The 19,227-nt window shown below is 47.0% G+C and overlaps 1 protein-coding gene across 1 annotated transcript in view; it reads right to left on the bottom strand.

The window, feature by feature from the left end:
• Window positions 1-9,852: 9,852 nt before the first annotated feature.
• Window positions 9,853-19,227, bottom strand: part of LOC138467682 (calcium homeostasis modulator protein 6-like) — a 118,596-nt gene continuing 109,221 nt past the window's right edge. The window contains exon 2 of the mRNA XM_069607868.1: window positions 9,853-11,159. Within this exon, the coding sequence (XP_069463969.1) occupies window positions 10,740-11,159 (420 nt within the window). The 3' untranslated portion in view covers window positions 9,853-10,739. The remainder of the gene's footprint in view (window positions 11,160-19,227) is intronic.

Raw genomic sequence — 19,227 nt, 5'->3', positions numbered from 1 at the left:
CTCAACTTCCATACATTACAATGAAACTCCCATGCTGGCATGTGGGGGTTTGCACTCATCCACCGGTCCTTCAAAACCCTTGTCCCTAAGGATTTACCTTCTCCCTAGGTACATACAATAGCATTTGACATTTCCCATTCCATAACATCGGTACATTCCACCATTGTTGAGCATAACACATTATATTAATAGATAACACTGTACAAGTAGTAGCTGGCACATGAAATCCTCTTCTGATGGCTTCCGATTGGTCTCCCGGAGCATCTTGATGCTCTACATCCTAACCGGCCTGACCTGTCGTTGAGATCACCGCAGTTCACAAGGTCCCTCTGAATGATCTTCAGAGGCAGTCTCAGGAAGTTCTATTGACTCAGGCGGCCCATTCTCAGTCACAGAGCCGGACCTTGGCAATTGATCCACTGATGGTGTGGGGAAGATGTCCATGTCTCCACCAGTGGGTATCTCTCTCTGGTTCTCAGTTGGTGTGAAGGGATCTGGAGTTGAACTCTTGCGTCCAATCCAATAGGCCATGTCTGAGCCTTCAGAATTCTTATCTTCTTCCTCTTCTATTAGCCTGGACTGAGTGTTGGAGGACTTTTGGGCTATCTCAGGGATTTGAGGCCCTTTATCCTCCACATTCTTCTTCTCCTTTTGCGTTGCAGGCCACATACTGTACAGTATTTGGTCTAGCGGGGTGAAGGGCTTCCCCGTGGATTGTGTCCGGTGCTGGAGTTCGGGTGATCCTCTTACTGGTGGAAAGAGGTGCTTCCCCAGCAGTCAGATCCATTTCCACATCATTCCCTAGGGGCAAGAGGTGATTTTGGTGGAGGATCTTCACATCCCTCGGGGTGCCTTCCTTTCTCAGTCGGAACACTGGCAACCCGGTCAACTGTCTCTGGATCAGGTATAGTTGCGATTCCCATCAGTCTCCCAGCTTGTTTTGCCGGTTCCATGTGATATTTTCGCCGCAAAAATATCGCGATGCAAAAATATTGCCATATTTTTCCGGCGGAAATAACACATGGACCCTGCGGGGGACACCCCCGCAACCCCCGCATCATTTTTTTATGTGTTGGGGACACCTCCGCAACCCCCGCACCTAATATTTTCGCCACCAAAAATATTGCCTATGCCCGTTCCCGACCACCATATGTACGGCGATATTTTTGCTGGCGAAAATATTACCTGATACCGTTTTGCCCTCTCTTTCCTAAACTCTTGATGAGCACTCTGTCGCCAGGTTGCAGGTGGTGGAACCTGACCCGATCATCATACCTTCTCTTGTTTTGCTGTGCATTTGTTTCGGCAGCGGCTTGCGCTAGCTCGAAAACTTTTGACAATTGATCCTGAAGGTCTCTCACATACTTGCGGTAATTTTCGGCACCAGTCCCATTAGGGAGGTCCCAGAACTCAAGTCTATTTGTAGCCTGGCATCCCGTCCAAACATCACCTGATACTGGGTGAACCCAGTGCTATCATTCCTGGTGCAGTTATAGGCATGGACTAGCGTGGACGCATGTTGGTTCCACTTCAGCTTTTCCTTGGCGCTTAGTGTCCCCAGCATACTTGATTGAATCGTTCAGCTTACGCATACCCTTGTGGATGGTAGGTGGATGTTCTCATTTTCTTCACCCCGATCAACTGCATGAGTTCTTTGATTAGTTTGCATTCAAAGTCTCGCCCTTGGTTGGAGTGTAGCCAAGCCGGACAGCCATAATGCACATATAATTTGGCCCAGAGTACTTTTGCTATGTTTGTCGCTTTCTGATCCCTTGTGGGATAGGTCTGGACATATCGGGTAAAGTGTTTGGTCACTACTAAAATGTTCTGAATGCGACTGTTGTCAATTTCAAGGCTCAGGAAATCCACACAAACTAAGTCCATGGGTCCAGAGCTCTGTAGATTTTGTAGTGCAGCAGCTGGGTGGCTTAAGGTTTTTCAAGCGTCGCATCTTGCACAGGTGTGGCAATACTCCTCTACTTCAGGGCCTAAGCATGGCCAGTAAAATCGACTGCGTACTAGTTCTAGTGTCCATTCACTTCCCAAATGTGCATGATGGTCATGGAGGGCATGCAGGGCCAAGGTACATAGTGAGCGAGGTAGCACAAGTCGGTGTATGAGTCGACCCTGGATTTGGCTCTCCTTATAAAGCACTCCTCCCTTCAGCACTAGCAACTTCCATTCCTTGCGATATATATGATGATTTGGCAGGTTTTTTCTGTCTGGAGGCCCTGTCATGCCAGTCTCTTTGCTCTGCAGCACTTCAGGTATCTCAGGATCTTCCAATTGTCTTTGTCTCAGCTCCGTCAAGTTCATGTGCAGCAGTTCGGGGGCTGTCAGGCTGGTTGCATCGCAGTAACCCATAGGGACCCCCTGTTCTGTCCCCCCCTAGGCAATCGATAAAGCGATCTGACTTGGCTGTCTGGCACATTCCCCTTCGACAAATGGCCTTCATCGTGGTCACCGGGGCCATCTCAAAAGGAATGGACTCTGAGCTGTTGTTAGCGGGGGGTATTCGGGACAAGGCATCTGCGTCCACGTCACTGACTCCAGGGCGATATTCTAACTGGAAGTTCTACGTGGACAGTGCGGCCAACCAGCGATGGCTAGCATTATCTAGTTTGGTGGATTTGAGGATGTAGGTCAGAGGATTGTTGTCCATCCTCACTGTGAAAGTAGCTCCATAAAGATAGTCATGCAATTTTTTGGATACTGCCCACTTCATGGCTAAGAACTCCAGCTTGTGGGTGGGGTAGTGCATTTCAGATGAGCTCAGACCACTGGCAAAAGCCACGGGCCGAGTGGTACCTTGTTGTTCTTGATAGAGTATTGCGCCCAGCCCATCCAAGCTGGCATCCACATGTAAAATGTAGGGCAGTTGGGGGGGTTCAGCATATGCAAGGATGGGAGCCTCCATAATAGTCTTTTTTAGCTGAGCAAAGGCTTGCTCACACTTCTCACTCCAGCGCAGGCCAAAGCTGTCCTTGGGATGGTATTGTGTCGTGGACTGCATCCCATGATTAGCCTCCATTTTCCTTGGGGCCGGATAACCCTTTGTCAATTCAGTGAGTGGTCGGGCTATGTTGACGAATCCGGGCACGAACCTGCGGTAGTAATTACAGAACCACAAGAAGCTTCTAATTTCTTGCAGATTCTGCGGACGGGGCCAAGTCTCAAGGGCTTCCATCTTAGCAAGATCCACTCTCACTCATTCAGCGGACAGCACATGGCCAATGTACTTCACACTGGTGGGGCAGAACTGGCATTTTTCTAATGATACTTTCAGCCCCTGCTGTTGTAGACGGTCTAAAACTTTCAGTAGCTGTTGGTGATGCTCTTCTAGGGTCCTCCCAAACACAATCACATTGTCTAGGTAGACCAGTACCTCAAGTAATTTCATATCCCTTTCTTCTCCATCAGGCATTGAAATGTGGCAGGTGCTCCTAATATACCCCGAGGCATACGAGTGAACTGGTAAAACCCCAAGGGGCAGATGAAGGCAGTCTTCTCCTTATCCTGAGGTAACATAGGAATCTGGTAATATCCACTCCTTAGGTCCAAGACCGAGAACCACTTGCTCCCAATCAAACAGTGAAGTGGCACATCTTCTCTGGGGGTAGACTATTGATCGGGCACCGTCCTGCTGTTCAGTCACCGGTAGTCAATGCACGGACGTACATCGTTGTTCCTTTTTCTGGCCACCACAATGGGTGTCGCATACAGGCTTCTTGACTCCTGGATAACCCCAGCCTGTAGTAGCTATTCAAGATGACGCCGAACATCCTCCAAATCAGCCAGAGCTAGTCTTTGGGCCTCATTACAACCCTGGTGTTAAGGGGTTAACAGCGCCGCAAAAGGCTGCAGCGCCGTTAAACACTGAACGCCCGATTCACACTTTAACGCCTGCTTTTTGCAGGCGTTAAAGTCCAACCCGCTAAGGGACCTTGGTGCTAATTACGGCACCGTAATTTACGGTGACTTAATTAGCGCCTTCCCCATTCCCATTGCGCCCTATGGGCCAAAAATGGGAATGGGGAAGGGGCCATGGTGAATGGGGATTTACCGCCCCGCCAACCTTGGAATGGGGCGGTAAATCCGCCATCCACCATGGCGGAATCCGGCATGGACCATGGTGCTAATAGCACCATGGTGCAACGCCATGGTGCTAATAGCACCATGGTCCAACGCCAGGGTTGTAATGAGGCCCTTTGTGATCTTTCTCGAAAGGGGGTGGTATCCTTCAATCATATGCAGTGTTTCACTCCTTTGGCCTCCCCCAAATCCCAGTCACAGGTCGAAAACACATCAGCCCTCAGGGTCGGTTGGTCTCATAAACTATCTTTTTCCTGTTCAGACAACGGGGAGTCTTCAAAGGTTATCATTCCTCTATCTAAAGGGGGGTATAGGGCCCTGGTTCCGGCAGCCTGTGCCACAAGTCAGCAATGTGAAGCTGGGCGATTGTCAGCCCGCCTGGGAGGTGTACAATTTTTTCAGTGATATTAGTGATAGGGACCCAATTCTAGTCACCCTCTTCCCAGTATCAATAACTAATGCGAGCTGGACCATCAGACCCCCCCCCGGCAGTTCTTCCGGCACCTCCATCACCAATCTCCTGTAGCTGTAGATTCCTTGCAGTTGTACATGGCCTGGCACCATTACCGTCTGACCAGGCAGTATGTCTAGTTGACTGTGGTTGGTGGTGGTTATGTCTCCCATTGGCCAATCAGGTTAGTCCGCCTTCTCCTGGCTTTGCTTGAGATATGCCTGCTGGCAAGCAAGGTGCATTTTCAACAAGTGTGCAAACTTGGGACTCGCCATCTCCATACACATTCTATCAAGAGTACCAAACAAGGCGGAGTTGGTGCCCATAACCAGGGGAACCTCTGGATTCTGGTTCTTGGCGGTGCATACTAATGCCAGTGTGGACAAGGTTGTGTTCACCCCAGCCACATCCTGATTCAGGTTGATCTTCACTCTGACGTAACCCCAGATAACGGCAGGTCACATCTCCGACTCCCATCAGATTTAACCCTGGGGGCTCCAAAGGCAGGTGGGACATATATTAGTAATAGTAGGGCTCATACACAATGGTGACCTGGGAGCCACTGTCCAGTAACGCGGTAGTTCTTCGCCCTTCTAGATCTACTGGGATGGTCATCCTGGGTCCAATGAGGCCAGTAGGAATGCCTCAGGGAACATTTGTGGCTTGAGGTCGCAGTTTGTGACATGTCACTGGTGTCCCTTTCTTAGAGTTGCAGAGCTCATGGACTAGGCGGATATGTTCAGCTGTGGGACTCCCCTTTGATGTGGTACCTGGTGGTAGGTAGTTCAGAATGCCGTGTCTGGATAGAGCTGTGGGACTTGTTGGCTGTGGAGCTCACTCCTGTGGTCGAGGTTCTAGCTGCTCCTCCGCTACACTCTCCTAGGCATTTCCCGACAACGTTCGGGCTGGAGTCGGATTTAGTGCATTAAAACAGGCCACTACTCGGGCAAAGTTCTGGTCTTGGTCACACAGATGGGTGGAGTGTGTGTCATCTCCACATCTATGGCAAAATCTCCAAGGTGGCAAAGGAGTAGAGGAGGAGGAAATATGCTCTCGAGGCTCTTGCGCTCGTCGAAATGTCTGGTGTTCCTTTTCACGTGATGAGGGAAAAGCCTCTCGGCCTCACTGCGGATGAGCAGTCAAACTTTCTCTTATTAGCTTGGTCTGCAAGTCCTTCACTAGTCATTGCAACTCTTCAATCTGTCTCTGTTGGGCAAAAGGCTGGGTTGGGCACTCGATTCACACCTTGAACAGGATGGCTCTGGACATTGACATCAACTGTTTCTCCTTCCAGTGCCCTTACGGATCTTAGCAAATCGTCATAGGAAAGCAGGGTGTCCAGTTTCTCACATAGTCTCAACTGCAAAATGGGTATGGCAGCCTCTTTGGCCCCTCAAAGTAACTGCTTCAAACGACAACGGTTCAGTTGGGAAGTCTCTACTCCTATCTGGTGGGCCAAGCGCAATATCTGCTCAATCCTCATTAGAAAATCAGATAACTTCTCCCCCTGCTTCAGTGAAGTGGCATGGAACTTCATCAGTAAGTCCTCCCCTGGTTCACAGGTGCCAAACGCTCCTTCCAGTGCAGCCATCACTTGCATTGATGTCTGGTCAGGACTTAGTGTGCAAAGGGACTATACCGTCTGTAATGCAGGTCCTCGTAAGGCCTCTATCACCCACCTCCTCTTTTCTTGGTCTGACACTTTCCAGTCATGGAGCATAACCTGAGTGAGGTCGGCCCATACTTCATAGCTTTCTTCTCCTTTAAGCACCAGTCGTTTGCCAGAAAAGGGGCGTAGGCGGGTGTAGGCTCCATGTACACTGAGCACGGGTGACAGGGATTGTCGCTCCATAGTTACTTTAACAGCTTCAGCCACCGCCGCAGCAATGATTATAGCATCTTTAGTGGAGGAGAAAGCTTCTGGTCACTGAGGAATCCTGGGCAATGAGTCTAACCTCCAGACAGGGCAGGTGATTAAAGGTTCCCCACCTTGGATCTCTGTGGGCAAGGTTTTACCTGTAAGAGAACTTGCACCATAACATAGAATTTAACATTTAGTATCTTGACCAGGTATGCATCCTATACTTTTTACTCTACCCATGATGGGCTCCAAGGCACCAGTCATGGCTAAGATTTCATCGGTTGTAATATGCAACGGTACCTGGCCTACTATAAAACAGGTCTCTGGGCTAAGCCCCTCAGCTTTGACCCAGTGTAACACATATTCATGCTCCATTCTCTTGTTTTCTCTTTGTTGATTTTTTTCTTCTCTGTTGTGTTTTTTTCAAGTATTTAACCACTAATATTTTACACAGGTCCCCGTTCAGTAAACAGGGGAGAATACACCAGAGTTCCTCCTATAAAGTAAATTCCCCCATGGGATCTCAGCACTGCCTCCAAGAGTGTAAGGTGGTTCTCCCTAGGGATGGGGGGCATGGGGGATGGGGGGGGAGGTCGAGAGCAGCAACCTGTAAGTGTCCCGAGCCAGGGATACTACACCTTACCATACACATGTGCGAAATATGAACCCAGGGGGGATGGTTTAGGCTTTTCCCTATTGACAGCCCAGCCCTAGTGGCTAGCCGTCCCATGCTTGCACCAGGTTAAATAAGCAGATACAGCCTTATGTAATTTGGATACAATAGAACCCCTTTTTTGTATAACAGTAATAGACCAACAGATCTGCTCCTCGGGATGCCTGACTAATATGGCATTTACAAAGTTGATACACAGACATTTAGGATTCATTCTATCATTTCCTCCAATAGTTCAAGTTCTCTTTAACCCCAGTGTGGTTGCTGGAAGGGAGGGGTGGGCAGGACCATGCAAGGTGGATAAACCAATATTACAGTCAGAACACTTATGATCAGTGTCATTGGAGAACTACACAACTGTTTTCCCTTTGGTGGGAGCACCTCAGACCATCATCCTTCACATTTGGTAAGTAACCAACTGTTACACCAGGATGTGGAGCTTTTGCAAGTAAGCTTATTCACATTTGATAAATAAATGACTCCTTCACTTCATCAGAGGGCATTTGCAAGCAGGATTATTCACAGTTGCTAAACAAACAAGTCTTTCACCTCAATGGGAGCATTTGCGAGCGAGATTTGTCACATTTGATAAAAAACACTCTTTCACTTCATGAGGGGCATTAGCGAGTGAGATTGGTCACATTTGATAAATACTTGTTCACTTCATGAGAGCATTTGCGTGCGGGATTATTCGCATTTGATAAATAACCAACTCTTTCGTGGTTTTAGCACTTACTAATAGCTGCCAGCTAACATCTATGCCCCCTCATACTGTGCGGACACCCATCGACACCCTGGCTCCTGAGAGAACACATCCCTCATTGAACCGCTCGGTGGTCCGGGCCATTATTGTCCGTTACCTAGATACCCCCTGAAACACCCGCGAAGATCGTAACTCCCGGCTTAAGAGCTCAGTGAGGTGGGATCTAAGGAGCAAAGTCTGGCGGAATGCCTTGACGCTAGCTCTTATCTGACAAGGGCTGCTGGCCCCATTTCTCTTTCAACGTACAGCAGTAAAACGTAGAGAGGCCTATACAGGCGCCCCTACCCTTTAGGCTCTCTCTAATTTTCCCCCTTTCTCTAGCTCTGCTTACGTGAAAACGCTGTTGACTGTAGCATCAGCAATACCCTGCTAATCCATATCCCCTTACACTCTCTGACGTTCCCTTCATTAAGATGTGACAGGAAATTAACATATGCCACCAAGGCGGAAAGCGGCCAAACAATATACTTTTATAGTTCCAACGGGCGGCACTATATTGCCGGCTCTGTAAATTTTTCCGCTCCTACCTTCTGTCACGGAGAGGGGAAGGGCAGACTCACGACTGCTACCGTCTGTCCCATGGACTGGCGTGAACACACGGGTGCTACCAGTCGGTGCTGGGCTGCCAACCTCACTCTGCCGCTTGCTTACTCGATCCTGTAGAGGGGAGAGCGCAAGCAGGCCTGGTACGGTCCTCAGTGGACCTCTTCAGCACAGAGGGCCAGGACACTGTTGTGTTCATGAAGACAACATTCCCTCTCTCTCTCTCACTCTCCTTACTCGGCTTGCCACCACTATATACAATCCATGGTCCTGTCCACCTGTCCCCCAGGGTGGGGAGACAGTGACAGGATTTTTGTTAAAATCACCTCATCCACGCTCCCATTCCCCATGCGGCTGGGCCGTACCAAGTCCCCCGGTATCTAGGAAGGAGAAATATCTGCAGAAATAAAAACAGGACTAATATTACGCACGTAAGCTCACCCTCCATACATTACAACGAAACTCCAATGCTGGAATGTGGGGATTTACATGTACAATGTGCTTCACGTTCTCCCTATGGGGGATTTGAAGCGAGGTTGTGAAAGACTTATCTTGATAAGAGGGTGATGCAATCGCCAGCCACAAGGGTCTTTGCATCCCCTGCAGAGGACATTTGTCTGCCGAACCTCTGTGGCACGGTAACAGAGTGGAATGAAGCTTTGGATGACTGGCTGGGGACATAAAAGGAGCCTGCACATTTTGGCGGGGTCTTTTGTGCTGAGTGTGGGGTTTGAAACGAGAGACGGAGCTACTCTCCAGGAGCACTGCAGTCTCTGACCTCCATCTCAAGGCCCATTCAGCAAGTCCACCATGTGCCGGCTCTTTCAGTGAGATGGGTGGAAGGCAACCTGCTGAGATCCCTGCTGAGTGTAAGAAGAGACACATGTGCATGGTATTTGGTGGTGCACAAAGGTTGTTATTGGCCAGGCCTCATGTTTTGCAGTTGGTAGCTACTTGTTCGATATACAGCATTTCCCTCCTCACGTTGGTGCGACTAGTTTCCTGCCATGACCAAGTTTTGAGATTCCAAAAAACAGGATTGTGGGACTTGTGTGGAGAGGGTGTACACACGGTGGGCAGGGATTGGGCTGTTTGCCAACTGACGGAAGGACTGGAGTAAAGTTAGCACACAGATCTCTACACAAACCTGCTAAAGAAAAGAGTGTAAATGATTTCACGGTTTAATGGTTGCGTTTCAGTTACTGTGTTGAACTGATTACAGAGGGTTTGCTGGAATTGTATCTTAACACTCGGGCGGAGATACGTAATTACAAAAATGTCTCAGCAGGAATATCCTTGTGGACAACTTACTCTTGTCCCTTACAGGTGCTGTGCCCTAGAGAACATGTAAGGGGGGGGGAGGACTTACACTTCTCATTTGTTTTCATTGTAATATGAGGAGCCTTCTGTGACAAATATGCCAAAATGCATTCAAGAAAAAAACACAAAGGAAAACATAACAATTCACATTGCATTCACAGTCCTTTATCTTCATCGACCTTTGTTATTTTTGATCTTTTACTCTAAAAAAAAGTTTGTTAGAGGACATACATTTCCTAATAATTCCATACAAATTCGGCCGGTGTGTGGCATGGCCCAGATCATACTGTCCTAAGCATTTTAATTTAAAGTTCGGGTAACAGGCACTTTCCCAAAAATGATGTACACTATAATTTAATATTCCAAATGATCGAAGAATATGCAAATCATCTCCAATTAAATGATATGTACACATTTCTCCTGCACTTTCATTCTGGATATCTTGACAACTTTGCTGGGATGTATTATTTGGCTGAATAAAATACTTAGCCCTAACTCAAAAAGATCAACTTCAAAAATACTATAAAAAACAAACAAAAATTGCAAATATATGGAGAGTACCATTTTTTTGAGCCTGAGATTTAGAAGCCTCAAGTCAGATACAATGGATTAAACTGGCTCCCAGTTTTCATAATCCAGCACCATTTTAGGACGCCACTTGGTCATGGTGTCGCATCAAAGCTCAATGGTTTTTAAAAGCAAAGATTAAAGTAGAATCAAAAATAAGTAGCGAGTATGGGCAAATGTCAAGCTATTGAAGACACAAGAATCCTTGGGAACACTAGCTATCTCCTGAGATCACCACAAGGGATTAAATTGACGTCCATGTGATCTGCACAGATGTGAGAAGTACGTAGCAATATATTCGAAGAACACCCACTGGAATCTCTGTAAAACAGAAAAATATTCCCTGTAGAAAACTTTGGAAAATCCAAATCGTTACTTCTTAAAGTTAAATCCAGCATTAAATCACCATTTATGATCCTAGGGTTTTGTGGCTTTGTACCCGCTCGGCTTCCCCAAAAAAATGCATCTGCTAAATTGCGGCGTCACCAATTTCATCCCCATCCACAAACATTAGAACGGGTGGAAATCCATCGCCCTCTGCAGATTTGATGCTACTGTGGCGATTTGCGGCCTCAACGTATTTATGTATCATGCTGTAGTGCTGTCCATTTGCATTAAAAGCATAGACTGATGAAATCTGCTGCCATTCCCTGATGCTTGGCGTGTGGAAAGGGTCCGGCCTGGTAGACTCAAAGAAACTCTGTACGTTCCTCTCTGCCAGCTTGGCGGCATGCTCCTTGGCCTTGATCTCAAACATCTGCTTTTCTTTATCCAGGTAGATTTTCCAGAACTTGAGTTGGAGAAAGCTGACCGGGGAACGGCAGCGCGTGATGCACATGCAAATCAGGGCCAATGACATCACCGTGGCGATCAGGATCCATCCCATTACCTATTGGAAACATCAAAATATTATTCACTTAAAGGATCAAGTCCCCAGTCCAAATTTGCATTTTTAATCAAATATTTCCACATTGAAAAAACAGAGTATTTCTATTATTCTATGCTTGAACGCTGATTTTAATGTTCATTGTTTCAACAAATTTGATTATATGAAAAACACACTCTCATTCAAATACGCACATGAACTACAAGAGTTTTCGCATTGGTTCTTCACATTTTAATGCAGTGGTATTCAAACTTTTTCATACTGAACTCCCGAATCCCTGGATAAAAACATTGTTACTGGGACCCCGCGCTAGGAGTTGCCTCCTCTAGGGGGCATAAAATGATGTCCAGGGGGCCCACAAGAATTGAGGCAACTGCTTTTAATAGAAAATATATGCATTAGAAAATCCAATTTTTTACTTGCCCACTTCAGATCATTCTTACACACTTTTTTCATACTCTCTAAGGCCATGCAGCGGCAGAACCCAGAAAATGTTTACAAAAGGTAACACAACCAAGGAGGGGGGATAACGCATGTCCAAACACTCCCAATCACAGAACTCATTGAAAGGGCAAATTACACTGTCAAATCTCACCTTAATCTTGCTCTCCAGTACTTACTGTGCAGGGCAAGATTAAGCTGGGTTTTATACCATATCATTATATTTAAACTTTATAGACGTAGCCTCAGGGCAATACATGGAATTATGGGCACTGAAGAGTGAATTAAAGGCCTGATCGTAGCTTGGACTTTTAATAAGGTCTATATGCTCATAACTTGAGGTAAAGCCTGAGGGTGTGGTCTATTGAGCGATTATGTCCCACATATGTGGGGTGAAGGTGGGGTTTAAAAAAAGGAAATGTGCATGGCATGGTTGCTGGCAACTGGGAAGTTCCCAGCAATCATGTGCAAAGATAATGAGGAAGGAGGAGCAGGGCTGAGAAAGTAGCTGGCCACATTTGTTGGTGCTGCCCGGCAAAAGGGAATAGAGTGATGGTTGGGGTGTTCATCTGAGAGAGGTCGGGACACATCTGGCAGGTACGGCCCAGCAAAGATGCAGCCTGCAAGGGGGCAGAGCCATCTGTGCCACCCGACACCTCAATGAGGTAAGAAGCGGTGGAGGAATTTGTGGTGCCCCGGCCGCCTATGTCACCTGTGGCCCCGGCGAGAAGGAGAGTGGCAATGGCAGCAGAGCACTCAGCAGCGCTCCTGTGATGAGAGGGAGCACCACGCAGAAAGCCCTCCGGGGTGCATGGCCAGCAAGGAAGCTGAGCCATCCACTCCATCCCAATAAAGTAAGGAGTGGTGGAGGGGAGGATTTCTTGTGCCCTGGCCAAATCCGACAGGTGCGGTCAGGCGAGGTGTGAAACAGCAGTGGAGGCAGAGCTCTTAGCATGACAGTCCCATGATGAAGGAGCTTCGCGCTAAGAGTCCTGCTAGCAGCGCACCAACACATGGGGAATGATGCAGCTTCCCTCCAATTGGCCAATTACCGAGTCATACAGGATTTTTGAGCTATACTGGCTTGTATAGCCCAGACATTGTCCAATGGGGGAATTCCACCTCACTCACCTGTGTAATAAGAATCCATTACATACAACATGGAAAAAGTGGGATCTTTAATGAGTATTTGCAAAATCACGAGTGTGATCATGCATTTATAAATTCTCTTTTGCTGAAAATATCAGTCCACACATGAACACCACAGCAGAATTTGTAGGTTTTTTATATTTTAGTTATTTTACAAATTGTCGAGCTAGCATTAAGCAGACAGACAAAACTTTACAATAGCACTTGTTGCAGCTGGAATATCCCAAATAAGAGTATTAAGTGTGAGATCCGTTGCCACTATATTACAGGCAGCAGGATGAGTAGGGTGATTAAATTAGAGTATATGACACAACATTACCATTTGAGAAACGGGAAGAACAGCGATTTGCCAAGGATAACACCATTTCTTTTTGTGGCCGAAGCTAGAATGAAGCCAAGTCTCTAAAGACGCTAACTCGGCCACTACACCACGTGGCCTTGATTCAGCTCACTACAACCCTTGCTCGGTTGCAATGTGTAGAGAAGATGACAGTTCTATATGTATAGGAAACCACTATGTAATACTAAAAGAAAATGTTTAATAAACGAGGAGCCCGCTTCATTACATTGATTAAATATTGGGAGGGATGGGGAGAGGAGAGGTTTGGGTGATCAGTAATCTACACAGCGAAATTTTGTTTTTAGGACGTATTCAAATTAATTTTGACTTAAGTAATACAAATATTTAATGTTCATAATCCCTGAGGACATTTGTTCATGTTCCCTGTTCACCCAAATCCTTGCTTCTGGAATACTCCCATGAAGGGGGGAAAAGGACCTGCCAGGATTTAATGATCATTGTGTGGTCAGTAGTGGGAGGAGTAGCCCTTCTCCATAGCACAGCCTGGGGCTTCGATTTGGACTTTGTGCTGAACTACATAAGAAGAATCAGGTGAACAGCTCTCATTCACAGTTAAGTATCTGCTCAGTCCTTGCTAGATGTCATTTTTACTGGCAGACCTAAGCAACAGTCAATGTGATGAATTGCCAGGCATTACCCACTAACTAGGTGCATCTGCTACTTCCTGCTTTGCCCACTGGCGCTGTTGTGCCAGTTTCCTCTCCACTTTGGTGCAGGCGTTCTAAAGACACCATTTCTCCCATACCCACCTCCCAGTAGTCTCTCTGCACCAGTAGCGTGCGCCTTGGTACGCTTTGCGTCTTCGGTAAGATGTGGCTATCTGTGCCTGTTGTCATCATGTGCACTCACAAAATGCATGTTGAAGGCATTTTGTTGAGTGGCATGTCTGTGTATGAAATTTGCTGTCGTATATATCATTCCGTGCCTTAATTCCGGCATATTTACACGATACCCACATCTACAGGTGAGTGTTACCATAATGGCCTATACTAACATACTCTGAATTTAAGACATTTTCTTGGTTTGCAAAAAGGCCCAGAAAAAAAGGCACTTTGATTAAAAAACAATATTCAGAGTAAGACAGATTAGTGGTGGCCTCTTTCATTAACTGTGTACTGAGCAATCATTTACCCTGGTAAAGACACACTCCCTTTGGGCCATGTGAACAACCCCCTTCCACTATCCTCAGACGATACATTCGGCAGGCATGCTCACAGAACACAAAAGGGCCATGTACAGCTTCCTCACCTTTCTATTCAAATCATTTCAAAGTGTGCCCGTTTCCATCTGGATAAAACGAACCCACTCTAAAGACCTTGTTGATCCCTTTAGCCACAAATCCAAGATGGACTACTCCAAAGCTCTGTGGCTCCTTTCCCAGTGTGCATGTGTTCTGCTAGTGCCTTTTCAATGGAATGCCCTTTACATCAACGTCAGGGCTCAAGTCCTAAAAATTAAAGTGGGGGGGACTCCTCAACAAACGCGATGGGATGCGACATCGCAAGAAATTAGCATATCAAGGTGAAATATGCACACTTCATTACATTGGCTTTGCATAACCACCCAAATTGCACAGGACAAATGGCATTCGCCTTTCATAAAATCAACACACACACACACAAAACCAAGAAAGAATATTTTCTTCTGATAGTGTTTTTGAAAATGTTAAAAGGTGTGCTTGCTTTAAACTCCAAGAACCACTACAAATGTTTTCCTTGGAACTTGCAGTACCAAAATGGGACATTGCACCTTTAGTCGTTTGTTATTTTTCGTCAGGTTATATAGTGCAGTAGTGCAGTGGTGCAGTGTCCAGCCTGCAAGCCTGACTACTGAGGGTTTCGATCTCTGAGGTCGGCTTTAATTCATACATTCAAAGAGGACATTCATTGTTTCTCGTTTTAGCTGGGGGTCTGAGTCCACCATCTGAAAATTGTGGGTGGACTCTATCCACCCCCGTGTACCCTCCACTTGATCCCTGCACAACGTTAATGTGATGTCTTGCCTCATGGGCGAGACTCACAGGAGCTCATAATAACTCACGTCCACACAGTTGTATGAATCAACTCATTCCAACTTTATTCTCGCTCTATGTCACCTCATCAACTATGGTCACATGACTCCGTCATGTTGTACGCGGACATACTGTCTGTGTTGCAACATTAAATTTCCCCTTAAAATAACAATCTCCTACCCCATTTCTTCAAACTATCTCCTTGTTCGTTTCATTGTCTGGGATGGTTTGCCTTTCCATTCAATGGTGTTCTTTGCCTTTGTTCGCCTCCCTGGATGGTGCTCCCCTCACCTGCTGACACTTTCTCATCTCCTGTGCATCCTGACTCTTCCTGTATTTCTTCCTCGTATTCGCTCCTCTTTTCCTCCCTCTCATGAGGCTCACTCTTCACTTTCCTAAAGAAGGAGCTATTATACGTCACTCGTTTGTCTACTCGCTGAGCCGTGACCATGGATCGTTTTCTGTGTGTTATGGCCAGTGGCCGTGAGTCAAAAGGTGGCATTCCTTTGTGTGTGACTGTTTGCTTCACTATTTCTCTATTTCCCAGCTGGAAGTGGGATGCATGTGCTCTGCAGTTGTGATCTACATACTCTTTCATCTTCCCTTTGGCTTCTTCGTCTTTCATCCTGATGTCACAATCACACTCCTCCAGCATTCTTGTGTGCGTGCTATGGGGAAGTCTCATGCGGACCGAGCGACCAAACATAGGTTTGGCCAGACATGCCCCTGTCGAGCTGTGCAGTGTGTTGCGGTAGTCCTGCAGGATTTGGAAGATCGTCTGCTATAGTGATTTATGGGTTATGTTGGCCACTCTCACTGCTCTCTTGATGTTGGTCATAAAGCGTTCAATTTGCCTAAGGCCACAGCAGGGTGACCTTTCTGTTGTGGAAGCCCATGTACTGTGCAAAGTCCTTAAAATCAGAACTTGTGAATAGAGATCCATTGCCATATTTCACCACTTTTAAGATGCCATACGCCAATAATATTTCGGTCTAGAGCAGGAATTACTGCTGTTGCTGCAGTGGACTGTAGTATTTCAATCTCTGGATATCTGGAGTGTTCATCCAGGGCCAATAGTATGTAACCACCCAACCAAAGGGGCCTAAAGAAGTCAATGGCCACTTCTTCCCAGACCTGTTCGGGTAGTGGCGTCATCTGCAAAGGCTCATTGGAGGTGTGTGGCTGTAAGCTGAGGCACATATGACATGACTGGAGTGTGCTCTCGATCATGCGATCCATATCAAGGAACCATACTTTCTTCCTCAGTTGTCTCTTGGTTGAGACAATCTCTCGATGTCCTTTGTGCACAACATCAACTGCCTGTTGTTGGAGTGGGGCCGGCGTCACTATTCTGTCTCCCTTGAGTGTAAGGGTGGATGGGGTGATGGATAGCTCATCTTTACCACTTGCAAGCGTCTTCAAGAGTCTGATATCTATTGCCGAGTTAAACAATGCAGTGCTTTCAGCTGTATGCCATGTCCTTTCCTGGATGCTGGAAGCAGCTAGTTCCAGTGTTGGGTCTTCAGCTGTCCTTTGTGTTAGTTCTTCCAGCGTTATCGCCGATGGCCTGTGGTGATGTACTATGTAATGGACGTACCTATCCGCACAATCAATGGCTGACCGTGGGTCCGTCTGTGGATGGCAGGACAGGAAATCCACGAGGTTAGCCTCCTTACCCGGTTTGTGGATGATATTGAACAGGTATTCCTGTAGGCGTAGACCCCACCAGGTGATTCAGGAAGGCATTTGAGCTGTCGGCTTACAATATATGGTGATGAGAGCCTGATGGTCTGTAACGATGGGGAACGGCTTGCCTTAAAGAAATAAATGAAATTGCCAACACGCCCACACAACGCAAGGCTTTCTTTCTCAGCCTGGGAGTATCGTCGTTTTGCTATTGTTAGGCTTTTGCTGGTGTATGATACGATCTTTATTGGGGCATTGTCACTTCCAAAATATTGTTCCAGAATGGTCCCAAGCCCTAACGGGCTGGCATCTACTGTCACTTCAGTGTGCAGTTTGGGGCCAAAATACGACATGCATACAGCCACTGCGATGTCACTCAAATCCTGTCAAAGACTTCTTGATGTGTAGGCTCCCATGTGAATGTGTTTTTCGGTAAGGTCCTTAGAGTTGCGCTGGTCGAGGCAAAGTCAGGGAGGTAGTGTGTGCAGTAGCTTGTAAGCCCAAAAAAAGAGCAGACCTGAGATGCATTTGATGGGCATCGGGCCCCTGTCATGGCTTGATCTGGTTCTATGCCCAGCTTAGAAAAATTGTGGCCAAAGAACTTTAATGTGGCTTTGTTGAGCGTCAAGTTGGCTTCGTCTAGTGGCCTTGCATAGTCTTAGCAGTGTGGCATCGTGGGCTTCTTGCGATCCTTCGATTACTAAAATGTCATTGCTATAGCTAATGCAGTGCGGTATGTGACATATGACCTTCCTGATCTCGTCTTGGAATACCTCAGCCGCCGAAGATATTCCAAGCTTCAGTCTCTTATATCGGTACAACCCAAGTTGTGTCGTAAATGTTGTAATCTACTGGGATTCTTCACTCAGATCTACCTGGTGGAACCCCTGATTCAGGTTGAGTCTGGAAAATACCCTGGCAGGATTCAATAGGTGCATCACGTCCATGATGCACAGAGACTGGTGGTGTTCTCCTAATATGGCTTTTTTGGGGACACGCATGTTGATGTCCTCAAGGGTCCTTCTTCGGGACCGGCACAACCGGCAAGGCCCACGTGGTGGACTCAGTAGCTGGTTCTATTATGTTGGTGTTGATAGAGGGTCTTCCTTAAGCGTCTGCACCAGCTTTCGATATTCGCTTTCCAGCATCACGTTTACAGTAGTTCCGCAATCTACTAGAAAAATCATACTTTTTCCTTGCAACGTAAGCTGCAGGGTCGGCTGTGTTTGGTGACTGTAGGGTTTCCCAGGGAATACGGGTACCGCCTTCTTCTCCTTTCTGTACTCAATGGTGTTTACGAGTCACTTGTGGATGGTGAGATTGTGCATAGTTTGTGCACATGTCGCCGACCTTTGCGGTATTTCTGATGGCTGGGAACGCTGCGATCTGGTGCCGCATTTCTCTCGCATATAGTATCTTCTTTTGGGCTGATAATGTCTCTCGTCTCTTGATCGCACAGGGAGTGATTTTTATTTGTGAGTTTTGTAATCTGCATGACTTGCTTGGGGTGTCTTAGTGGAATGGCACATGGACCCAAAATTATCTTCACCTCTGCATGCAGAGCATTCTTGTCCCATCACCCGGAATGCACCCTCATGTGGAAAGTCATACCCACAATGGAAGCATTGGCACTTCTCAGATTCCCCATCCCTTGCCGGGGCAGGATTGTTGCAATCTTGTGTAGCGCCGCTTGTTTGATAGCGCTCGTCAGTGTGATGTGCAGTTTGCTCACGGTGGACACCTGGAGATCCAGGGCAGTAGTCTTTGCTAACCGTAGGATTTCGGCGAGGGTGTGAGGCTTCTGTAGCAGCTTTTTTCTTTTTTTTAGTCATGGATTCGCATCCAGCAATTGCCTGTGAATTTCTGGCCTCCTCATTTGAATACAAAAATTCAAGTGAAAATCACAACACTAGACTTGGCTGTCTTATCTTTCTCTTCTGTCCCTTTTTCGTGCATGTGTTTATTATTGTCGTTACTTATGTTCCTTTTCTGCCCACTCCTCACATTCAGATGCGTCTGGCAGCTGCAGCGCATTGGAGCGATGACGTGCCCTTTTCTTCACTCCTGTATGAGCGGCGGACAATCCGGCTTCTCCCTGCGTAGTTTGCAGTGACAGAGCACACGTTACTCATGAGCTCGGCAGAGCACACAGTAAGGTGTACAATGATTACAGCGGTGGATGATGCAGTGTACGATAATGCCGCAGGGTGCAAAGCAATCTACTGTGTGGGGCTCTTTCTGCGGTCCAGCGTCACTCTCCTACAATATCACAGCTAACCGCAACACGGATCGTGTCATTCTGGATGGAGCCCGTGTGGTGCGCAAATTGAGCGTATTGCAGGAACGGTTCTGCAGCTCATCACCAGTGTGATGCAGCACCTCATAGTCGCGAATCACAGAACCGCACAATAACTCACGTCCAC

The sequence above is a fragment of the Ambystoma mexicanum genome, chromosome 4q (genome assembly GCF_040938575.1).
Source record: "Ambystoma mexicanum isolate Mex_15411 chromosome 4q, UKY_AmexF1_1, whole genome shotgun sequence".
NCBI classification, from domain to species: domain Eukaryota; kingdom Metazoa; phylum Chordata; class Amphibia; order Caudata; family Ambystomatidae; genus Ambystoma; species Ambystoma mexicanum.
This window is presented reverse-complemented; position numbering and strand designations above follow the sequence as displayed.